Below are 21,513 nucleotides of genomic sequence, written 5' to 3' on the forward strand. Positions count from 1 at the left end.
GAAGAGGAAGAGAGAAGCATAAAATACATAAACCTTTGCAGTCACTGGGTTGAAAATTCACAACAACTACTCTGACTTTATCTTGCCCTCCCATCCTTAGTTCCTTTCAGGGTTTCATTTCCCAATTTTCTAAAGTACTACTGTCCTTTACTCTAGTTCGAAACAGAAACAACTTTTTCACCTTCACAAGCATCTCTGTAGGATGCTTGAATGGCCACACACATTCACAGACAAAATTTAAAATCTACAAGATTCAACAACCCCTGGGCTGATCTGCTGTACCAGCTCCCAGGTTGCCTTTATGACCTATTTTCCCTTAACAGTTTTCCCTAAAGTTGTCCCAAAGCATCCCTAAACGAATCCCCCGTCACGGAAGTTGAACTTGGATAGGACTTTCTCAACGGAACACGGTCAACTGCCAGGGCTTCAGGCAAGAACCCGGAGAAGATCAAACTCCAGACACCATGGAATTAGTCCAGAAACACCAGGCCAAGATGAGAAAGGCCAAATGGGAGCGGGCAGCATATAGGATTCTGCCGCCAACACAACCCCTCCAGGAGTGCCAGGTACCAAATTTTCATAGTGAGTGTCAGGACCAAGATGGCAATTGAGGTAGGCATTTAAAGGGAAAGTACAGTCTATATGTAAGTCACCCCCCCCCAGAGAACTTCCTTTTTTCATTCTCTTGAGAAATTTCCAGAATGAAATTACAAACAATTTGAGTATTACACTCATCTCTGCTTCAACATCATTTGCCCTCAAGGACTCCGAATCAAATTTGCATCTTGCCTAATATGGCAAAGGATGTCACTGTGACAGACAACCACAAAACCCATGTGTGCACAAAATGACTTCAACTAAACTTCTATGCAAGCAACTCCCTAGACGCTTTATTACTCAACGCTCAAACCTGCGGCTCCACATTCACAAGTGTCCCTCACCCTCTACCAGAAATGCTCATCTAAATATTTGGCTTTTATCTCAAACTCAATGGTGAAGCAACCCTTTTTCTAGCCCTGCATTTCCCAACAAGCCTTCTCCAGACCTCTCTCGCTGGGTCTGATGGGTGACACCAATGACACGCCCAAACCGGAAGCAAGACAAACCGGAAACTTCTCCTTCATTGCCTGAGTTTCAGCAAGTAATACTGATTTGTTTTTCCCAATATTTTCTGTAATCAATCACTGCTTTTTTTCTTTCTACAAAGACCAATCTAGTTCATGTATTTATTATCCTCATTTGAACTACCTGGAAAAATCCTCATCTCCCATTTACCATTAATTCATTTGGCCGATATCTGAGTACCTGTAGGCACTGTTCTAGGTGCTGAGGATAAAAGAGAGGAACAAAATGGACTTGGCCCTAGTCGTCACGGAGTTTATGGGTTGGTGTTGCTCTTTCCAGAATAATACATTTTGCAGGACACCATCAGAGTCACCTCGGTCACATACTCTTCGAATCATATATTCATGCTCAAACACCTGCTCATTCCTGCTCAAACACCTCCAATGGCTCACTGAAAACAAAACAAAGCAAAAGGAAAACTCTTCTATCCCTTTAAAGTGTGCAAGCTGGCTTCTACCTACTTGTCTCACATTTCATTACTCTCTTAACAAACCACCCAGGTGAAACCAGCTGGCTGAATCCCTATTTCAAAACTCCATCTTCCTCGCTCTTTGCTTTGTTACTGCTGTGTCTTTTCTCAGATCTTCCTCCTTCATGGTGAGCTTTTTCTAATTGCCTTACCAAAAAACGTTCTCGCTCTCCTCCAAACTTAAATATTTGGTCAATTGATGTGATACTTAATGCATTCAACAGAAAATTTTTCATCTTATCACACGACAGACTTTGTCCTAGGCATGGAGAGCTAGTGAAGAACATACTTGCTCCTACTATAAATCAAATTTCCACTTTTAGAATTTTTTGGTTCTTAAAAGCAGGATGCATCGTACCTTGCATCCTCCATCGGACTCCGTTCCTTGTTCATATGGGCGCTCGGTGATGCAACTAGTAATAACGATATTGTTAAATATCGGCAGATTTTAAAGTTTCCTAATTTTTTATGTCCATAAGCATCTTCATTGTTCATTACATATATTTTTAAAATTGTGAACTATTCACAGAAACCTATTTCACTGAAAGCCTATTTTGGGAATGATTTCCCTCTGCTTTGGAAAGGGAACTCGGTGCATTATAATGAGTTACAGGCCACCAGGTGTTACTCTTGGAGATGCTCACCTGATTTTCATAGGTCTGAACCTGACTGAGAGAGGGTCTCAAATGTTGTACTGTGTTGGTAAAGCAGAATTTCCACTTATTCACTGGATAATCAGGCTCCTGATAAGGATTTCTCTTTAGCATCCTTTACGTAGCTCAGCGTTATTCCTTGACGTTCCATCCTTCCTCCCCCACCAAAAGCACGAGAAGCAGAGGGTTAAGGATGGCTTGTGTCACTGCCTCAGTTTGGTTTTATATAGCGGTATGTGAGTTTAATGTTGCTTATTTGAAAAATGAAACCAACATCAGATGCTTGAGTAGTTTGGGCCCAAAAGGAAATCTGTATATTTGTCAGAAAGAAGGCAAAGGGAAATACATAATAGAAACATTTACAAAACCTAATCTGAAAAGAAAGGTTTACAAGGTTTAAAGATATGTATGTATAGGGGCTTCCCTGGTGGCACAGTGGTGAGAGCCCGCCTGCCGATGCAGGGGACATGGCTTCGTGCCCCGGTCCAGGAAGATCCCACATGCCGCAGAGCGGCTGGGCCCGTGAGCCATGGCTGCTGAGCCTGTGCGTCCAGATCCTGTGCTCCACAACGGGAGAGGCCACAACAGTGAGAGGCCCATGTACAGAAAAAAAAAAAAAAAGTATGTATAAATGAGAATAAATTTTATTAATTTACGTGACCTTAGGAGCTTGAACATTCCAAACACTGATGGAGGCAAATGTTTAAGAAGGTATAATAAAAACCTTATACCTTCTTCAGGTGGGAAGAGAAAAGCTCGCACCTGGTGTTTGGTCAAAGCTCAGCGGACAGCAAAATCTGAAATCCTTTAGCGAAGACAGAGAAGCGTTTCTCCTAACATGCTGTATACGACAAAGCAGTATTAAGTAAATATGAGAAAAATTTATTTAACATATAATTTTATCTTGGCAGCATCCCTTGTAATACAAAAGAAAATGAACGATGGAAGGTTATGAAACAAAATTGTTTACCCAAGAGGCTCCAATAGCTCTTAGGATGCTCAACCCAGGAATTCTCCTTTACTCCGCATTAGCCCTTCTTCCAACAGGGGTGTGTGTGTGTGTGTGTGTGTGTGTGTGTGTGTGTGTGTGTGTGTGTGTGTGTGTGTGTGTGTGTGTGTGTGTGTGTGTGTGTGTGTGTGTGTGTGTGTGTGTGTGTGTGTGTGTGTGTGTGTGTGTGTGTGTGTGTGTGTGTGTGTGTGTGTGTGTGTGTGTGTTTTCCCTTCAACCCTCTCAAGAAGTGCAACTTCTACATAGCAAATAAGGAGTTCTAATTGCAAAATTATATCTTCCACAGAATCCATTTTGTACCCCTTTGCTCTGGAAGCTCTGAAGATACGAATGCTTCCACAAACAGTATGAATAAAGCCCCAATTCTCTACGGTGACACATTCGGGAAATGGCAGGTTTTATCTTCAAGGAGTTCAATGGCTACACAAAAGCTCTCATGCACAAATAATGGAATTCTCAAATTGGGATAAATGTGCTTTAAAGAATTTTTATTTTCATCATTTATTTCAGGTAACACTTGTGGATAATATAACACAGCTTTGGATTCCCGAGCAGATCAAGAAAATCTAAAAGGGAAAAAAATTAGGGCAGGCCTTTATTAAATTTTAAAGTATGCCTTTGCTATACTCTTATAAAGAGCCAAATAGGGTATCGAAGTCTCTGGAGATCACCAGTATAACTTCTTTATCATGTTCCATTTAAAATTTAATTATGCAGTCTACAACAAGAAGAATCTGAGCCATTTAAATAGGTCATGCAGTGAGTAACTTAACAATATTCTAAAGTTTTCCTTGTAAAGATCGTTCCTTCGATAGTCTGTTACACATCAGAACACTGTATTATAAAACAAGTGTAATTTAATTCACTCACTATAGACTCTTATTTACATCCATAAAGAATGAAATGTTTTGATTTAGGTTATTTGGAGAATTAATGGAAACCATGTTCCTGATAGAGCCGCCCAAGACACATGGGCAGTATCTGCATATATACTTGGTTGGGTAAGTGTTATTTTCATACATTATAGCAAGGTCAAGGGGACTTTATATTTAATTTAATTGATTTATATTTAATACTTGGGACATTTTGCTTTAAATCAATAATCATCCACAGCATAGCAAAAATCTAGCCACTGAATAATGAATATCTGAATTAGAGGTTTCTATGGCCTACAGCTTAATATTCCTTCATATTCCCCATCACAGATTTCGACTAGCATGCCACTCTAATTTCCTTACAATAAAATAAAATAAGCATTGTTTTGAGCACTTTATACCTATCACTTCAGTTCCTTCTCAGAACAGCTGGTCCTATTATGACTCCCAATTTACAGATAAAGAAAATGAGGCACAGAGAGGTGCAGAAATTTACCCAAGATCGCAGACCTAGTAAGGAGCTGAACAGAGACTTGAATACGCTCTGGAGTTTGTCTCCAGAGCATACGTGCTGAACCACTTCACTAGGCCGATTCTTATAGTGCAACAAGGCATCTTGTCTTGACAGGGGCACTACCCAAATACTGGGCACAAAGCTACCTTTGAACACACCACTCTAAGAGCTACCATGTATTGATGACTCCCTGGGTGTCAGGCTAAATACTTTATATAGATTATCTTTTCACAGTGACACTATGATGGGTATCGTAATTTTTCCAAATTTTCAAGTGAAAAACTGAGACAGAGATATTAATTCACTCACTCAAGGTCACACGATTAAGAAATGGCAGACAGGGCTTCCCTGGTGGCGCAGTGGTTGAGAGTCTGCCTGCCGATGCAGGGGACACGGGTTCATGCCCCGGTCCGGGAAGATCCCACATGCCGCGGAGCGGCTGGGCCCGTGAACCATGGCCGCTGAGCCTGCGCGTCCAGAGCCTGCGCTCCGCAACGGGAGAGGTCACAACAGTGAGAGGCCCGCGTACCGCAAAAACAAACAAACAAACAAACAAAAAGAAATGGCAGACAAAAGATGGAAGCATGTCTGAGCCCAAAGCCCCATCTCTTAACCTTTGTGCTAACAGAGACTCAACAGCAACAGCTCTGAACAGCTTGGTAACAGTCAAACTTAGGTTAATAACTTTCCAGCCAATAAGATGCATTTTTCTGAGTGCCAAGCGTATAATGCAGTGAGCAGAGTGAGAAGGGTGATGGAAAGCCGAAATCATATATCTGGTATAAGACTGTTACTTTGGGAGGTTTCTTCAATGCTTCCTTCCTTCCTTTCCTCTTAGGGACTGAATGTGTCCCCCCAAAATTAATATGTTGAAGCCCTAATGCCCAGTGTGATGGAATCAGGAGGTGAAGCCTTTAGGAGGTGATTAGGTTTGGATGAGGTCATTAGGGTCCTTGTGATGGGGACCCCTTATGAGTCCATACAAGAAGAGACCAGCGAGCTGGCTCTCTCTCCCCTTCTCCCCTCCTCCCACCCCCAACCCGGTGAAGATACAGAAGGAAGGCAGCAGACAGTAAAGCAGGAAGCTGGACCTCACCCAGACACTGAATCTGCCAGCACCTTAATCTTGGACATCCCAGTTTCCAAAACTGTGAGAAATAAATGTTTAAGTCACCCAGTCTACGGTATTTTGTTATAGCAGCCCCAGCAGACTAGGGCACTTCCCAATTCAAACGCTTATTCACGCATCCAAACATCCATTCACTCAAAGACTTATGTAAATATTTACTAAGGGCTTACTATGTTCCAGGCACTGCTAGACATTGAGGGAAAACTGTGAATACTGGTAAGATCTCAATGCATGTCCTACTTAGTGGAGAAGGTCTAAAAGTCCTCCACTGAACTCTGTTATCAACGATACAGATACTAGGATAGGAGTTAGCACTGGAGACTTTGGACACTAATAGAAGAGTCATGAAGCCCTTCAGGACAGAGAAGCCTTCAGAGGAGAAATGGCATCTAAGATGTGTCCAGATAGTAAATAATGAATAGTTTTGGCTTGCCGGGTCATACAGTCTTTGCCATAACTACTCAACTCTGCCTTTGTAGCACAAAACCAGACACTGGCAATGTGTAAATAGAGGGGTTTGGCTGTGTTCCAATAAAAACATTTATAAGAACAGGCCACAGGCTGGATGTGGTCTGTGGGCTATAATTTGCCAACCCTGGTCTAGAAGAATGAGTGAGAGATAGTTTGGGGAGGGAGAAAAAGAACTGGGAGATGACAAGAGACTTCCAAGTAGACAGAGGAAGAAATGCAAAGACTGAGAGACTGGTCCTCAAGTTTCTTCTAAAATGGGGGCTCACCCAGTCATTCAAACATCTATTGGCTGCCAGCTCTGTTGGGGAGTCCTGTGAATGGAGGAATAAACAAGAAAGCCAAAGGAGACTCTGTTCTGGGGATGAAGGGAGGGGAACAGAAAATTGATAAATGGACAAATAAATGAACACACAACGACAAGTGCTGTGTGAACAATACAATATGGTGATGTGACCGTGAGTAACTGTGCTGTGGAGGGGACTACATAGAACAGGGTGGTCAGAGGCGGGAGCTCTGAGGAAGTAAGAGGAAAGAAAGGCCAGTATGTCAAGAACAAAGTAAAGGAGAGGGTGGGCAGGAGGCAATGAGGATGCAGAGGTAGACAGAGGCAGCCTGCGGAGGCCCCTGGAAGCCGAAGTATGCTGATTTGACTTTATTCCCAGCAAGAGGAAACTACTACCCAGTTTGAAGCCAAAAACAATGTGGTTTGATTGATTTTTCAAAGATCTCTTGGGCTACCATGTGGAGCATGGTTTGCGAAAGAGGAAGGGGGAGACCAGTCAGGGGCCATTTTAATAGTGCAGGTGGGTGTCTATGATGGCTTAGAAAGAGATGGAGAAAGTGGCCAAATTAAAGATGAATTTTGAAGGTTGAGCCAATAGGCTTTACTGATGGATTGTCTGCTAGGTATGAGAAAAAGAGGCAATATAAATGACTCCAGAGTTCTTGTCTGGACAGTTGGGTGCATGGTGGTAAGGTGGGTGGGGGGAGGATTCAAGAGTTCTCTTTGGTCACATCAAATTGAAGATTATATATCCAAGAAGAGATATTGAACTGACAGCTGGGTATTCAGATTTGAAGCTCAAGGGAGCAGCTGAGGCTGGAGAGGTGAAAATGGGAACTATCCCCAAAAAGATGAACTTGATGACATCTCTCTCCACACCCTCTCTACAAGTGAAGAGAGAAATGGCCAAAGGAAGCCCTGGGAAGCTCAGCACGTGGAGTCCAGCAGAGGAGGAAGAACAGGCAGGCAGACTGGGAAAGGCCGGCCAGTGGGAGAGGGAGAAAACTGGAAGAATTTGGTGTCAGAGACTAGGAAGGTGTTTCATGGGGAAGGGAGAAGTCCCTGCTTTGAGTGCAGCTGAGAGACCAAATAAGAAAACAGATAACCGGCCAATGGATTTTGTTAGGTGGAGGTTGCTGTTGACCTTGACCAGGACTGTATGAAAGGGTCAGAAGCCCAGCTGGAATAGGCTGAGGGTTAAGTGAGAGAAGAGTTCTTGTGGCAGATACCACTCCTTACATACATAAAGCCATTTTCCCCCTACCCTGACTCCTTCCTTTCTTCTTGATGGCAGAACATGACTCCCATTATAAAGGCTGCCAATACCAGAAACCCAATTTCCCCTCCATAAGAGCTTAGGCATAGGCAAGAAATTCTTTCCTAAAATAGAAATACATGATAAAGAAAAATGCCCTTCTTCACTAGATGTGGTCATGTCTCCATGTGATGGCTGGAGCTGTGTCTCCATGTGATGGCTGGAGCTGTGTCTCCATGTGATGGCTGGAGCTGTGGCAGTCATATTGTGAGCGTGAGGCACATCATACCCAAGATGCTGAGGATGGCAGAGGAGGAAGAGAATACACCAGGGCACCACATTAACCTTGGGTCTTCTCAGACCTCTTGAACTATAGCTACAAACTCAATATGCAGTTTCCACCCTGATACTGCTACAGTGCCTTTTATGAAATGGATTCAACCTGGGAAAAATAATAAAGATACTGTAAGAGAAAGATTCATGCAGGAAAGAATTTAGTCATAGACTATGAGTGGGGGATACACTGTAAAAGATTAGGAGGTGGGGGTTGGAGCAGGGAAGAATACTTCTTACCAACTGCAAGTGTGGCCTCAGAGTCGGTGTGCAGTATGATGGTGGGTGCTGCAAGCAGGAAACTGGGCAGTGTAAGGTTTGGAAAACAATCACTTAAACCAGAAGGCTTGTTTTCTACTGTTAGCCAAATAGTGAATCTGAGACAGGGGAGCTCTAGGAATGATAAGGTCTGGGAGTACCATGGGGTCCCATGTGGAGGATGTCAACTGTTTTTTCTTTCCCCAAATCCATTCCATCAATTTGCCCAGATGACTCTTTGTAAGCAACAGGTTAGAACACTCCCTGGATGAACAGTATCAAAGAGAATAACAGCTCCTCAAACTGGAATCCAAACCCTTCACATCAACCAGTGATCCTCCAAGCAGCTCTTCATGCCTCTGCATTCCATCCAACAAGATGGCACCACTTCCTGTTCCCTGCGCACAGTCCCTGCACACCTCCCCTGGGTGATGCTGTTCTCTCTGTGTGGAGCGCACAGCCCCCTCCACCGCCACGTGCTCAAACCTGACCTGCCTGTCCAAGTCCTGCTCAGGAGGTTGACTCACGATGCTGTCCTTGCTTCCTCCGATCGGCGGTATCCCATCTTGCTGCTGAAATCCCTTGGCGCCTTTTGTTTATTTATATGACTTTCAACCTCTCTTACGGCATTAAACACTGTTCACCTAGCACTGTGAGTATCTGTACCTGCTACACTAGACTACACTACTTAAGAGAAGAGATGATGCTCAGTTTGTTTTCCACCACAGAGCCTATAACCATTCTTGGCAGACAGCTAGCGTTCGATGCACCTTTGTTGAATTAATGAATAAATGACAGATGTTGTAAATATCAAACTGCACCAGACCTGGGTCCCGGGAATTTGAGAAAATTGTTCTTTCTTAGGGATTATAAAGAAGATAGGAAATGCTCATCAGTTCTAGATTACTTAGTAAAAGGTTGGCCTGGATATACCAACATTCTTTTTTTCTATTTCCTCCAGCCCCAGGCCCTGGCAACCACTTTTCCACTCTCTACTTCTATGAGTTTGACTTTTTTTTAGATTCTGCACATAAGTGATACCATGCGGTATTTGTCTTTCTCTGTCTGACTTATTTCAGTTAGCACAATGCCCTCAAGCTCTCTCCATGGTGTCACAAATGGCAGAATTCCTTCTTTCCCATGGTCGAATAATATTCCAGTGTACGTATACACCACAACTTCTTTATCCATTCATCCACTGACAGACACTTAGGTTGTTTCCATGTCTCGACTATTGTGAATACTGTTTCAATGAACACGGGAGTGCAGACATTTTTTGAGATCCTGTTTTCACTTCCTTTGGATACTCAGAAGTGGTAACACTGGATTATATGGTAGTTCTATTTTTAATTTTTTGAGGAACCTCCATCCTGTTCTCCATAGTGGCTGCACCAATTCACATTCCCACCAACAGGGCATGAGGATTCCCCTTCTCCACACCCTCATCAACACTCGTTATCTCTTGTCTTTCTGATGAGAGCCATTCTAAGAGATATGAGGTGATAGCTCATTGTGGTCTTGGTTTACATTTCCCCAGTGATCTGTGAAGCTGAGCATCTTTTCATGTACCCGTTGGCCATCTGTATGTCTTCTTTAGAAAAATGTCTATTCAGGTCCTCTGTCCATTTAAAAAATCAGATTGTTGGATTTTTTTGCTATTGAGTTGTGTGAGTTCTTTACATATTTTTGGATATTAGGCCCTTATTAGACATATAATTTGCAAATATTTTCTCCCATTCCATAGGTTGCCTTTTCATTTTGTTGATGGTTTCCTTTGCTGTGCAGAAGCTCTTTAGTTTGATGTAGTCCCACTTGTTCATTTTTGCTTTTGTTGCCTTTGCTTTTGGTGTCACCAACATTCTCATCTTCTAATTTTTCAAGTTCTTTCAGAAGATAGCACCTTAATTGAGGACAATGAGAAATACAAGATTCTGTCACCTACGAAAGCCCCCCACAGGGGAGTGAACACCTAACTGAGCCCACAGAGCACAAGTGGAGAGCTGAGCTGGCCGATTGCTTTGATTGTCTTCGTCTCCACGTTTGCCCCTTGCTGCTACCTGACCAGTGATAACCATGACTGAGAAATCTGGTCAATCAGAGAGTTCAGTCTTGCCCTCCCACTGCATGGACTCTGTTGAGTTCAAATTTCATATAACAAAGACCCATAACTGAAGACTAAAACTCCATAAGTGAAACTGCCACGTCATGACTTTTCTCTCTGAGAGTCATACCAACCAAGTAGCTCTAACTTCTTGGTAGAGAAGCTCAAATAATAATCTGATGGTGTACAGTGATTTCTAGTCGTTGGGTATTCCACTGCTTCCAATGAGTACTTGTTTCCTAACCCCCTCTGAGGAGGCATAGAAAAAAGATCAAGTTATTGGATTAAAATAGAAGAAAAAAGGTTAAGTGTTTCTTTTATAACGTTAATCTCTGGCCCCTGCCTCCATTGGTTTCTGCTGAAATCCAGTAAAAAAATCGCATCTTACTTACATATTTAATTATTGTAAGCTTCATTTACCAATACTTAATGTTTTTCAAAGAGCATCCTGACTTCTGGGTGTTGAGCTTTAAAAACTGCTCATGGGGCTTCCCTGGTGGCACAGTGGTTGAGAGTCCGCCTGCCAATGCAGGGGACGCGGGTTCGTGCCCCGGTCCGGGAGGATCCCACATGCCGTGGAGCGGCTGGGCCCGTGAGCCATGGCCGCTGAGCCTGCGCGTCCGGAGACTGTGCTCCGCAAAAGGAGAGGCCACAACAGTGAGAGGCCCACGTACCGCGGGAAAAAAATAAATAAAATAAAAACTGCTCATGAATCTCCACTGTAGTCTGTAAGATGCTCCTATAGTTTCTGTTAAATAGCTGTATTTTCTATATTGTTTCGTTTATGCTGAGAAACAGGAGACTATGTTTAAGGAATTAAAATGCTCTCTCTTTTTCAAAAACAGCCACTCATATTGCAGGATAACAGTAAAACCTCTGTTAATATACACCTTGTTTACACCTTTACTCTGCTATCCAAAATAAAGTTCTCCTCTGTATAGTCATCCTTTATATTAAAGCCCCAGCTTATCATAACTATTTTAGTGCCTCCATTCCATTTGAACAATTGGGATTTTACCATGATTTACTTAAAACACATCTACCTAAACTAAAAACTTTGCACCATTGAAAAAGGTCTTGAAAGGCATGCTTGCAATGGAGAAAAACAATTGTCCTTTGCTACAGCAAAATAAAGCACGGAGTCATGTGTAAGATTAAAAATGATCCTCGTCACAGCTCAAGAAAATGGACCCATACATCCCTTTGCCAGAACACTTCAAGATTAAGAGGACAGCACGAGCGGAACATGTAGTCAGCTTAAATATTTGTTTTAATCCTGACAAGATCATCGGTTTTAATATTTATAATATAATTACAATGCTTTACACATTGCTCATATAATCTAATTTTTTTCTGGTGACATATTATTACCAGACTTTAATTTCAGCAATGGCAAGAATTCATAGACACATTTAGGTTACCAATCGTAATGAAAGACAAACCAGGTGCCTGTTCAAGTACCTTGTACACATATCTCATCTCAACCTCGATGCATTTTTAACAACCAATACATAATCCACTGCTGTATGATTTGTACATATTCACAGAATAGTATCAACCGGTGGCCAGTTATGGAAAGCAACTAAAGTTGAAATACCCCATCTCTGTGCAATATTTATAAATGGCCTTTCAGAAAATTTCAAGACAGTCAAAGCCAAGGAAAACAAAAGCATAAACTTGCTATAAAACACCACTGTCTTCCTTTGCAGCCACATATCACAAGTCGGCAGTTGCCTGAATTGCAATTTTCCACTTTTCCTAGATGTCACCGCGTAAGCACACTTTTATGACTAAAAGGATAAAAACCCCAACGTGTCACGTTCCACTAATCATTAGCCAACAAACAAACCGAGTTAACGACAGGTGCCTTGTTCTAAACGCACCAAGGTTTTCCAGGGTTCATTTACACTTTCCCAGTGACAGGCTGAAGAAATTAGGGAAAAAAAAAAAAAGGCTGAACGTTGAACAACTGATTGAATTCTACAAGACTGTAAAACAAACAAACGCTAACAGAAGAAACAGTCTGGACGGCAAGAGAAGTTTTCATCATCAGATAATCACATTCATGGTAATGTGAAGAAGGGAAAGAACTGTCAATGGATAATGTCCCAAACTGCCTCCAGAGAAAGTCAAAAGAATACCTGAAGCTACATTAGAAGAATAATTGAGAAGTAACTGACATATTCACACCCTTACCACCATATATTTCAATGAATGCACACCGAAATTAGAATGGGATTGGTGTCGTGTTTATTCTCAACACAATGCAATATTAGAGTAACAAAAATTCATGGAAAAAAACAATAAGTAGGCTCATTTCTAAAATACCTCCCACAAAACTCAAGAAGAGAGCAGACTCCCTCCAGTAATAAACCAGCTACAACAGATCATTCGAGGCGAATGTGGGAATTGCCACTTGGTATTCACAACAGAACAGTACTTAATAGAATGCAGGGTGCACACCAGATTTCGCAGACATCTCAGTAATTCTTAATCTGCATGATTACAGCTCCGTGTGGGTCTCATCTGACAACACGCGGGTGGCCCACTCCTTAGCCGTTCTAGAAAAGTTTAAAAGTCATCCTTCATTCCATTATTTGGGGATTAACTTCTTCACCACAAACATGGGCAGATACACAACTCTCTCTCTTCCAGAAAATGACAAGGTGCCTCGGTCTTCACACTGGACTCTCTCCAGAGTGAAAGCACCATGACAAACAAACTCAGCTGGGACACCAGAACACAGGCACACTTTTAACCCTGTAAACTAGCACGCGGTTGAAATGCTTCTTTGGGATGTTATCCAAAGAATTAAGACATACAGTAATTTAAACATCTGGGTCACAGTAAACAGTTTTTTAGCCATGTTAATCATGATCCTATAAGCAAAGATTTTCTTTACATTAAAAAAAAAAAAAAGCAACCAAATGTGCTTATCTCCTGGAACAGATGGTGACAATATGTACCCTCCCCCGATTCCCTAGTGCTGTTCATCATCACATTCTGTAAACTCTTCTTTTCCTGGTTCTTGAGATTCTCTTGACTTCAGTTTCCAACACTTCCCAGGCAAAACCCTATGCCCTATTAATTCATTCACAGACAGTTACCAAGCACCTTCAAGGACTCAGGCGCAATACTAGGTGCTGTATGTGATGCCCAGGAAAATATCTCTTAAAACATTTCCACTCCCTCTCTTACTTTTTTTCCTTTCTTCTAATAAATAGTGGTAATCATTTCTGATGGCTAGTTGTCTATAATTGGCATCCCGCAATCATCTATTATTTCATATAGTGACGTAAGATATCCAAAATATGTTAAAGACATCAATCAATTTATATATTGATTTCTTTCCCTGGTGAGACAGTAACTAGGTATTTAAATGATGATATGAATTACAAATGCATTTATATATCATCAAAACTATGATGTAAGTTCTCTAGAGGAAGCTCAAAATTTTCACAAATCTATAAATACTTGAACGCAATACTACTAATGAATATACTGAAGAAAAAAACAATTCAATGCGCCTTTAGATTACCAATAACCATGAATATAATAAAGGAAGTGGCATGTTTATGAGCTCTGCGGAGAAAATAGCTCCAATATACTTATGGGTACATGTGATATAACTTCCAAGGGATGAGAATGATTTCTAAGTCATATATGGACATCACCCTCATGACCTCTTGGTTACATCACTTATATGCGACTCATACACCGTTTCTGGCATTTACATGGTGAAGCATGAGGTCTTAAAATCTAACATGAGGAAGAGAAAGTGAAGAAGACCTCTCCAAGGCGACACAGGTCTTCTGTCAGGGGGTGCATCAGAGCTCACGTACAGAATAAGCAAAGTGTGCTGCTTACCTTGGTAGACTTCCAGCTAATTCTGTGGTTGTCTCTCTGGAAGAAAAAGAAGATAAGCATGATTAGCTTATTTTGGTAAATTATAAAAATGTGTTTAATAAAACCATAATCCAATGCGCCAGGGCATTCTGGAATCATATGGGTGCAGAGGATACTGTATATGCAGCTGTTTAGAAATCTAAAATCGACTCAGCACATTTCTGATTAATTCCCATAAATGTTTCAATGGTTACTTCCCAAGGACATTTTATACACATGCAAAATATCTGCCTCTGCTTTCTGGTGGTAGAGCTCAACTGAGTTTAAAACATTCAAATTTTAAAATGTACGACATACAGAAGGAAAATAGGAGGGAAGAGAGTCCCAAACTGCATCTGGATGTTTTCCACTGAAACAAAGTACACTGTACTCTTTCCAAGAATCACTTAGGAACGAATTCATTGGAGGGTGTGTCTTCGTGTTGATCTCTGTCACCTGAGGTTTATGAAGGAACATGTACAACACAAAATCCAATTATTTTTGTAGCAAATTGCTGTTTTTCATTTCTTTGTTGTAATGTCAGACCAGTTGGGATGGTTGATGGCAGATGCTATGACAATTCAAACGGCACAAATGATATGTCACTGAGGGAAGCTCTTCAGCACGTGAGTAAGAGCGACCAGAGATACATTGCAGAGCTTACTTTTTCCTAATTGCAGTATCTTATCTTTCGATTACAGATGTGTTCTTGGAAGGAATGGGAAGCAAGGAGGAGGAGATGCAGCCTTACTGCTGAGATATCCTAAAAGTGGAGGAGGGCTTAACTTGAGACTGAGGGACGCAAGGTATAATTCTTAGGAACAGTGGTGCATAATATTCTTCATGTCATGTAATCGCTTTAAGAATCTCATAAGAAGAGGTGATATATACATATACAAAGGAATACTACTCAGCTGTAAAAAAGAATGAAATAATGCCATTTGCAGCAACATGGATGGACCTAGAGATTGTCATACTGAGTAAGTCAGACAAAGACAAATACCATATGATATCACTTATATGTGGAATCTAAAATATGACACAAATGAACTTATTTACAAAACAGAAACAGACTCACAGATATAGAAAACAAACTTATGATTACCAAAGGGGAAAGGGGTGGGGAGAGATAAATTAGGAGTTTGGGATTAGCAGATACACACTACTATATATAAAATAGATATACAACAAGGTCCCATGTATAGCACAGGGAGCTATATTCAAAATCTTGTAATAAACTATAATAGAAAAGAAAAACAAGAATCTCATAAAATACAAACATCTTACATAGAAAAAAATGATACACACATACAATATACACAAAATGTGGTGTACAATTATAATTGTCGTGGACCTCTGAAAGCTCATATGTCAACCCTGGGTTAAGAATCTCACCTTGAAACTCACATTGTCTTTACATACTCATCTTGTCGATCCAAATAGAGGACTTCCTCCCGGTTTCTAGAACTCCCCCCCTCACCTATTGTCTGTGACAGCACCTGGGCACTTTAGGGACATGCTGGTTCCCCTGGAGCCATGCTGCCTTAAAAATATGAGTGATTGGGCTTCCCTGGTGGCGCAGTGGTTGAGAGTCCACCTGCCGATGCAGGGGACACGGGTTTGTGCCCCGGTCTGGGAAGATCCCACATGCCCCGGAGTGGCTAGGCCTGTGAGCCATGGCCGCTGAGCCTGCGCGTCCGGAGCCTGTGCTCCGCAATGGGAGAGGCCACAACAGTGAGAGGCCCGCGTACCGCAAAAAAAAAAAAAAAAAAATGAGTGATTATAATTTCAGCTCCCATAGAAATGTTCTTTCCTAAATAACCACATGGTATTAAACCTTCCGCCTTCATTGCTATTGACTTTCGAGAGAATGTTTCCATGCCTTCAACAAAACCGTAGTTGAAAGCACTGTCCACTACACAGCTGAAGGCCTCACGTGTATTCAACTCTTCTAGGAATTTAGTACCTGCCTAAGAAATTTCTCTTTAAAACAGAATATGGAATTGTGGGTACCCCCCAGATAAGAAGCACCCCTCCCTCTAGTCTTCCTTTATAACATGGATCACAACAGAAATACCTTTTGAATTCTATATTATTATTTATCACTCCATCACTTGAGACCAACACACATGAGGACTCAATCAGTATTTGTTCAGTTTGTAAGGAATGAATTAAAGAACTCTTCTGACCTTCTCGTTGACCTCGAGGGTTAGATCTATATTTAGAGCTTGATCACAGGAACAGGAGCATTCCAGAGTTATAGTACAATGACCTTTTCTTCTTTCTAATCTTCTAGCTCTTGATTTTTGTCCCCAGACTGTACATATTTAAATATTATGGGTTCCCCTGGTATCTTTTAAAACTACGTTGGACTTATATTATCATAAATCCAATTAAACCACAGTAGGGCAGTACTTCTCAATCTGGGCACTATCATGACATTTTAGGCCAAATAATCCTTTCTAGTGAGGAACTGTCCTGTGCTTTGCAGATGTTTAGCAGCATCCCTGGCCTCTACCCACTAGATGCCAGTGGTATCCCCCCTCCCAGACTGTGACAATCAAAATATCTCCAGACATTGCCAAATGTCCTCTGGGGGCTAAACTGCCCTCGGTGGGGAACCACTGCACCAGAGCAACAGAGTCCAAGGGTCTGCAACTGACCTCCGTTTTAAAACCTTCCTGGATTAACCAACAATCTCCATTCTCTTGGAAAAACACAGTGGCTGAGCCCCCTCAAAAGCGTCTGTTTCACTTTGGTCCCATCACCTAAGTTTGCACACTCACCAGGAGTATGTTGTGTTTGTTCCCCCACCTGTTTACGTTAGGACTCATTCAAAGTTCTTGTTTCTATGAAAACTAAGTTGGGTTCTTTGGAAAAACTAAAAAGGACAAGTAGCTTATCAATGAAAAAATGTTGCCTGCCTTATCAGTGAACAAAGGATGTTGCAGCCACCAAGCCATCACGTTACAGCCGCCCTCACGGAACTCAGGATAGAAACAGAATGTCCACCATCCAGCAGTCAGCCAGCTGCAGCCACCCCTGGTGATATACCCAGAGGAGACTCAGGATGAGAAAGCACAGGACACTGGCCCCGGATAGCTGAGGTGCCTATCAAAGGAATTCAGTGAGTCCAGACTCTTGCGTCTTCCCACACATAGTAAAACGCTAAATTTCTTAACTTGAGATATCTGGTTTTCTTTAATTAACAGGAATCTTTCGATGTTCTGACACCTGGTCTTTGTTGTAAAAACTCCTATATACCCTGGCTCCTCCTTTACCCCTCTTTGGAGCAGTCCCTCAGAGCTATTTGAGAGGTTGTGTCCTGGGCTTAAGTCCTCAGTTTTGTCCACCAAATAAAACATAATTCTCAACTTTTAGGTTGTGCATTTTTTTTTCAGTCGACAAGCTAAAGAAAAACTGATGGTAGATTAGGTCTAGGGACAAGACAACTATAAATATTGGGGAGAAAAAAGACGTGGTTGTTACAAGTTTCTCCAAGTTCTTGTTCCTCTTAAAAAGTAAACTAGAGGGACTTCCCTGGTGGCGCAGTGATTAAGAATCCACCTGCCAATGCAGGGGACACAGGTTTGATCCCTGGTCCGGGAAGATCCCACATGCCGTGGAGCTAACTAAGCCCGTGCGCCACAACTACTGAGCCTGCGCTCTAGAGCTCGCGAGCCACAACTACTGAGCCCGTGTGCCACAACTACTGAAGCCCGCGCACCTAGAGCCCATGCTCCACAACAAGAGAAGCCACCGCAATGAGAAGCCCGCGCACTGCAATAAAGAGTAGCCCCTGCTCACTGCAACTGGAGAAAGCCCGCGTGCAGTAACGAAGATCCAATGCAGCCAAAAATAAAGAAATAAGTTTATTCAAAAAAAAAGTAAACTAGAAATTACTAGATGGTGAATTACAGGTGTGATTTATACACAAAAGACAATGCAGAATTCCTCTCATCCATAGACTCAAGGCATCAATCAGCCTTGCCTTTACGGTAAAAGACAAATACTAGAAAAAAAGTTATGCTCTCCACATATTTAGTACCAGCAAGGGGAAATTTATATTTTATACAACCACGTTCTGAAAAATTTACATTATAATGACAGGCATTACTTCATAGGAAAAGTAATTTTTGGTGAACGTGAATGAATGAGTGAATACAGTTTAAATTACAAGATGTTACCAAAAAACCCTGATGATTCCATTAGAACACGTAGCTGCACGATTTAAAAAAAATACAAAGAAAGAACCACTGTATTTGGCAGCAGCAATGTGGCAAGGACTCACCAACCAACTGCCATTTGTGAGATCATCAGAACACAGAGCTTTTAAAATAATAACTTGATCACTTTTACCTCTTTATTACTGCTAACAAATCATCTGAATTATTCACATCTTCATGAATTTACACCTTTTGTAAAGAAACCCTTGAGGCAAATAAACGTAGCATAATATGCTATGCTTCATCCAGATAATGTTCCTTCATAACCCCATTGAGAGGACTTAAAGACACCGTACGAAAAACTTTTAGGGCAGTAAAACTACTCCTATGATACCATACTGGTAGACACACGTTATTAAACATTTATCCAAGCCCAAAGAATGTACAGCACCAACAGTGAACCCTAATGTAAACTATGGACTCTGGGTGATGAGAACATGTCAGTGTAGGTTCATCAGTCGTAACAAATGCACCATCTGGTGGGCGTGTTGATAAGGTAGGGGGCCATGCGTGGGGTGGGGGGCAGGGGGCATATGGGAAATTGCTCTACCTTCCCCTCAATTTTGCTATAAACCTAAAACTGCTCTAAAAAATAAAATGCACTGAAAAAAAGATGCTATAAAGACCATGTTTTTTCCAATGAACTTATATAGATTGCAATGTCCATTAATAACATTACTTTCTAAGCATAAATCATCTGCATCACTAATATTTATTTATCCAACATATTCACTGAACACTTACAATACATTCAACACGCACTGTGCCGGGTTCTTTCAGAGGCACCAAGAAAAATTAAATCCTGATCCTTCTTTCCAAGCGTTTACACCTCAATAAATGATATCATGTAAAGTGTAAAGTGCTGAATACTTTCGAATTTTCCACTGGTGAAAGCTCCTCTAAGTCAAAGGTCACGTCTTACTAAAAATTTTGAATACTCAGTGCCTGGCACATACTAGACGCTCAATAAATACAAGTGCAACAGAACCATAAAACACTGTCTCATGGAAGCAACCTAAGTGTCCATTGCCAGATGAATGGATAAAGAAGATGTGGCACAAAGATATACACAATGGAATATTACTCAGCCATAAAAAGAAATGAAATTGAGTTATTTGTAGTGAGGTGGATGGACCTAGCGTCTGTCATACAGAGTGAAGTAAGAGAAAAACAAATACTGTATGCTAACACATATATATGGAATCTAAAAAAAAAAAAAAAAAAGGTTCTGAAGAACCTAGAGGCAGGACAGGAATAAAGACACAGACATAGAGAATGGACTTGAGGACACAGGGAGGGGGAAGATTAAGCTGGGACGAAGTGAGAGAGTGGCATGGACATATATACACTACCAAATGTAAATAGATTGCTAGTGGGAAGCAGCCACATAGCACAGGGAGATCAGCTTGGTGCTTTGTGACCACCTAGAGGGGTGGGATAGGGAGGGTGAGAAGGAGACGCAAGAGGGAGGAGATATGGGAACATATGTATATGTAGAGCTGATTCACTTTGCTATAAAGCAGAAACTAACACACCATTGTAAAGCAATTATACTCCAATAAAGATGTTAAAAAATAAATAAATAAATAAATAGAAAGTTAAAAAAAACCAAAACATTGTCTACTGGCAGGTAATTCCAGTCTCTTAATTTTCTAAAATGCCTGTTTTGTTATAGCAATATTTGGAGTTTAATTGCACTAATTTTCTTTCCTTAGTTGTCATTACCAAAATAATCTGATTTCAAGAAGACAGCCGAATGCTAAAAGCTGAATGAAAACAATGATGAAAAAGATGACACAGCAAAGTCATATGTTTGGAGAAACAGAATTGACCTAGGGGCTAAGAAATAGACCAAAATGACTGAGGGCGTGAGTTTCTGATAGGTTGCATATCCTTGGGCAATTCCTTCTGCCTCCTGGGGTCTCTAAGTCCCAGAATGGAATAATAATGCTTCCCTTTGATCTAGAGTTGCTGGATCAATCATCGATGTGAACAAACAGGAAAGCTTTCTGCAAATTTGAAGCTGGGCTATACAGTCCATTTTATCAAAGGAAAAAACAAACACCAGAAGAGACAAGTACTTTTCAAAAGCAGACAAGTGTCCCACGTGTATTACACAGTTTTCGTAGATTATTTAGCATTCCTTAAAAACTTTAATTTTGAATGTGTAGAACATTTGCCAGGGCACACAGAATGATGCCAACTTTTCTTAGCTGTCTGAAAGCGCTCTTCCTCATGCTCTCCTATCCCATCCCACTCCTGAGCTATGCAAATAGTTCTTTTTTTAGGATGTGTTGAAGCAAGAGCTATCTATTTCTGTGCAGCTTGCCAGTTTCCAAAATTAGCTGACAACTATAAAACAGGACATGAGAGCCCCCCCTGTTAATTGTGTGTCGGCATGATAAATATTTTTAAGATCTGGAATGTCTGTCTCCAATGGTACCTCCAATTCTTCTAAAAGTACAGACTTTTTAAAAAAATGTTAAAATACCTTTTTTTATTGCCTGTCCTACAAATAAATGATTTAATGTTCTGATTGTAGGAGGAGTGAGGTTTTCTTTACTTCAATTAAGGGTGAAAGTATCACAATCAAGCAAGTTTTGTTCTTTTTCTTCTCTTTTCATTTTTTTCTTTTTTCTTTCTTTTTTTTTTTTGGTCACCTGGTGCTTGGGCCAAATTGTGGGTCTTTAAAGTTGCATCTATTTCCAAATAATACATAGATAAAAAGATTAGCTTCAAGGCATCATTAAATATTCATATATCATTTTAGAACAGTTAACTTTTTTCCTATATGGTAAACCTTAGGTCTGGGAAATTTAAAACACCTTAGAGATTAACGTTACTTCTCTCGTTTCTTTGGGTAAAGAAAGCCCAAAGACACTGCTCCTTCCCCCTGCCCCAGCTTCTTTCTTTCCAATCCTTTCTCT

The 21,513-nt window shown here is 41.1% G+C and overlaps 1 protein-coding gene across 2 annotated transcripts in view; it reads right to left on the reverse strand.

Annotated features, from left to right (window-relative positions):
- The window catches only part of CELF2 (CUGBP Elav-like family member 2), an 830,917-nt gene that overhangs the window by 385,645 nt on the left and 423,759 nt on the right, over positions 1-21,513 (reverse strand). For both annotated transcript variants that reach the window (XM_033439192.2, XM_049705739.1), the window contains one exon: positions 14,343-14,378. Coding sequence is in view for 1 of the 2 variants with exons in the window: in XM_049705739.1 (XP_049561696.1) it covers positions 14,343-14,378 (36 nt within the window). In the remaining variant the exon portion in view is untranslated. The remainder of the gene's footprint in view (positions 1-14,342; positions 14,379-21,513) is intronic.

The sequence above is a fragment of the Orcinus orca genome, chromosome 2 (assembly GCF_937001465.1).
Source record: "Orcinus orca chromosome 2, mOrcOrc1.1, whole genome shotgun sequence".
NCBI classification, from domain to species: Eukaryota; Metazoa; Chordata; class Mammalia; order Artiodactyla; family Delphinidae; genus Orcinus; species Orcinus orca.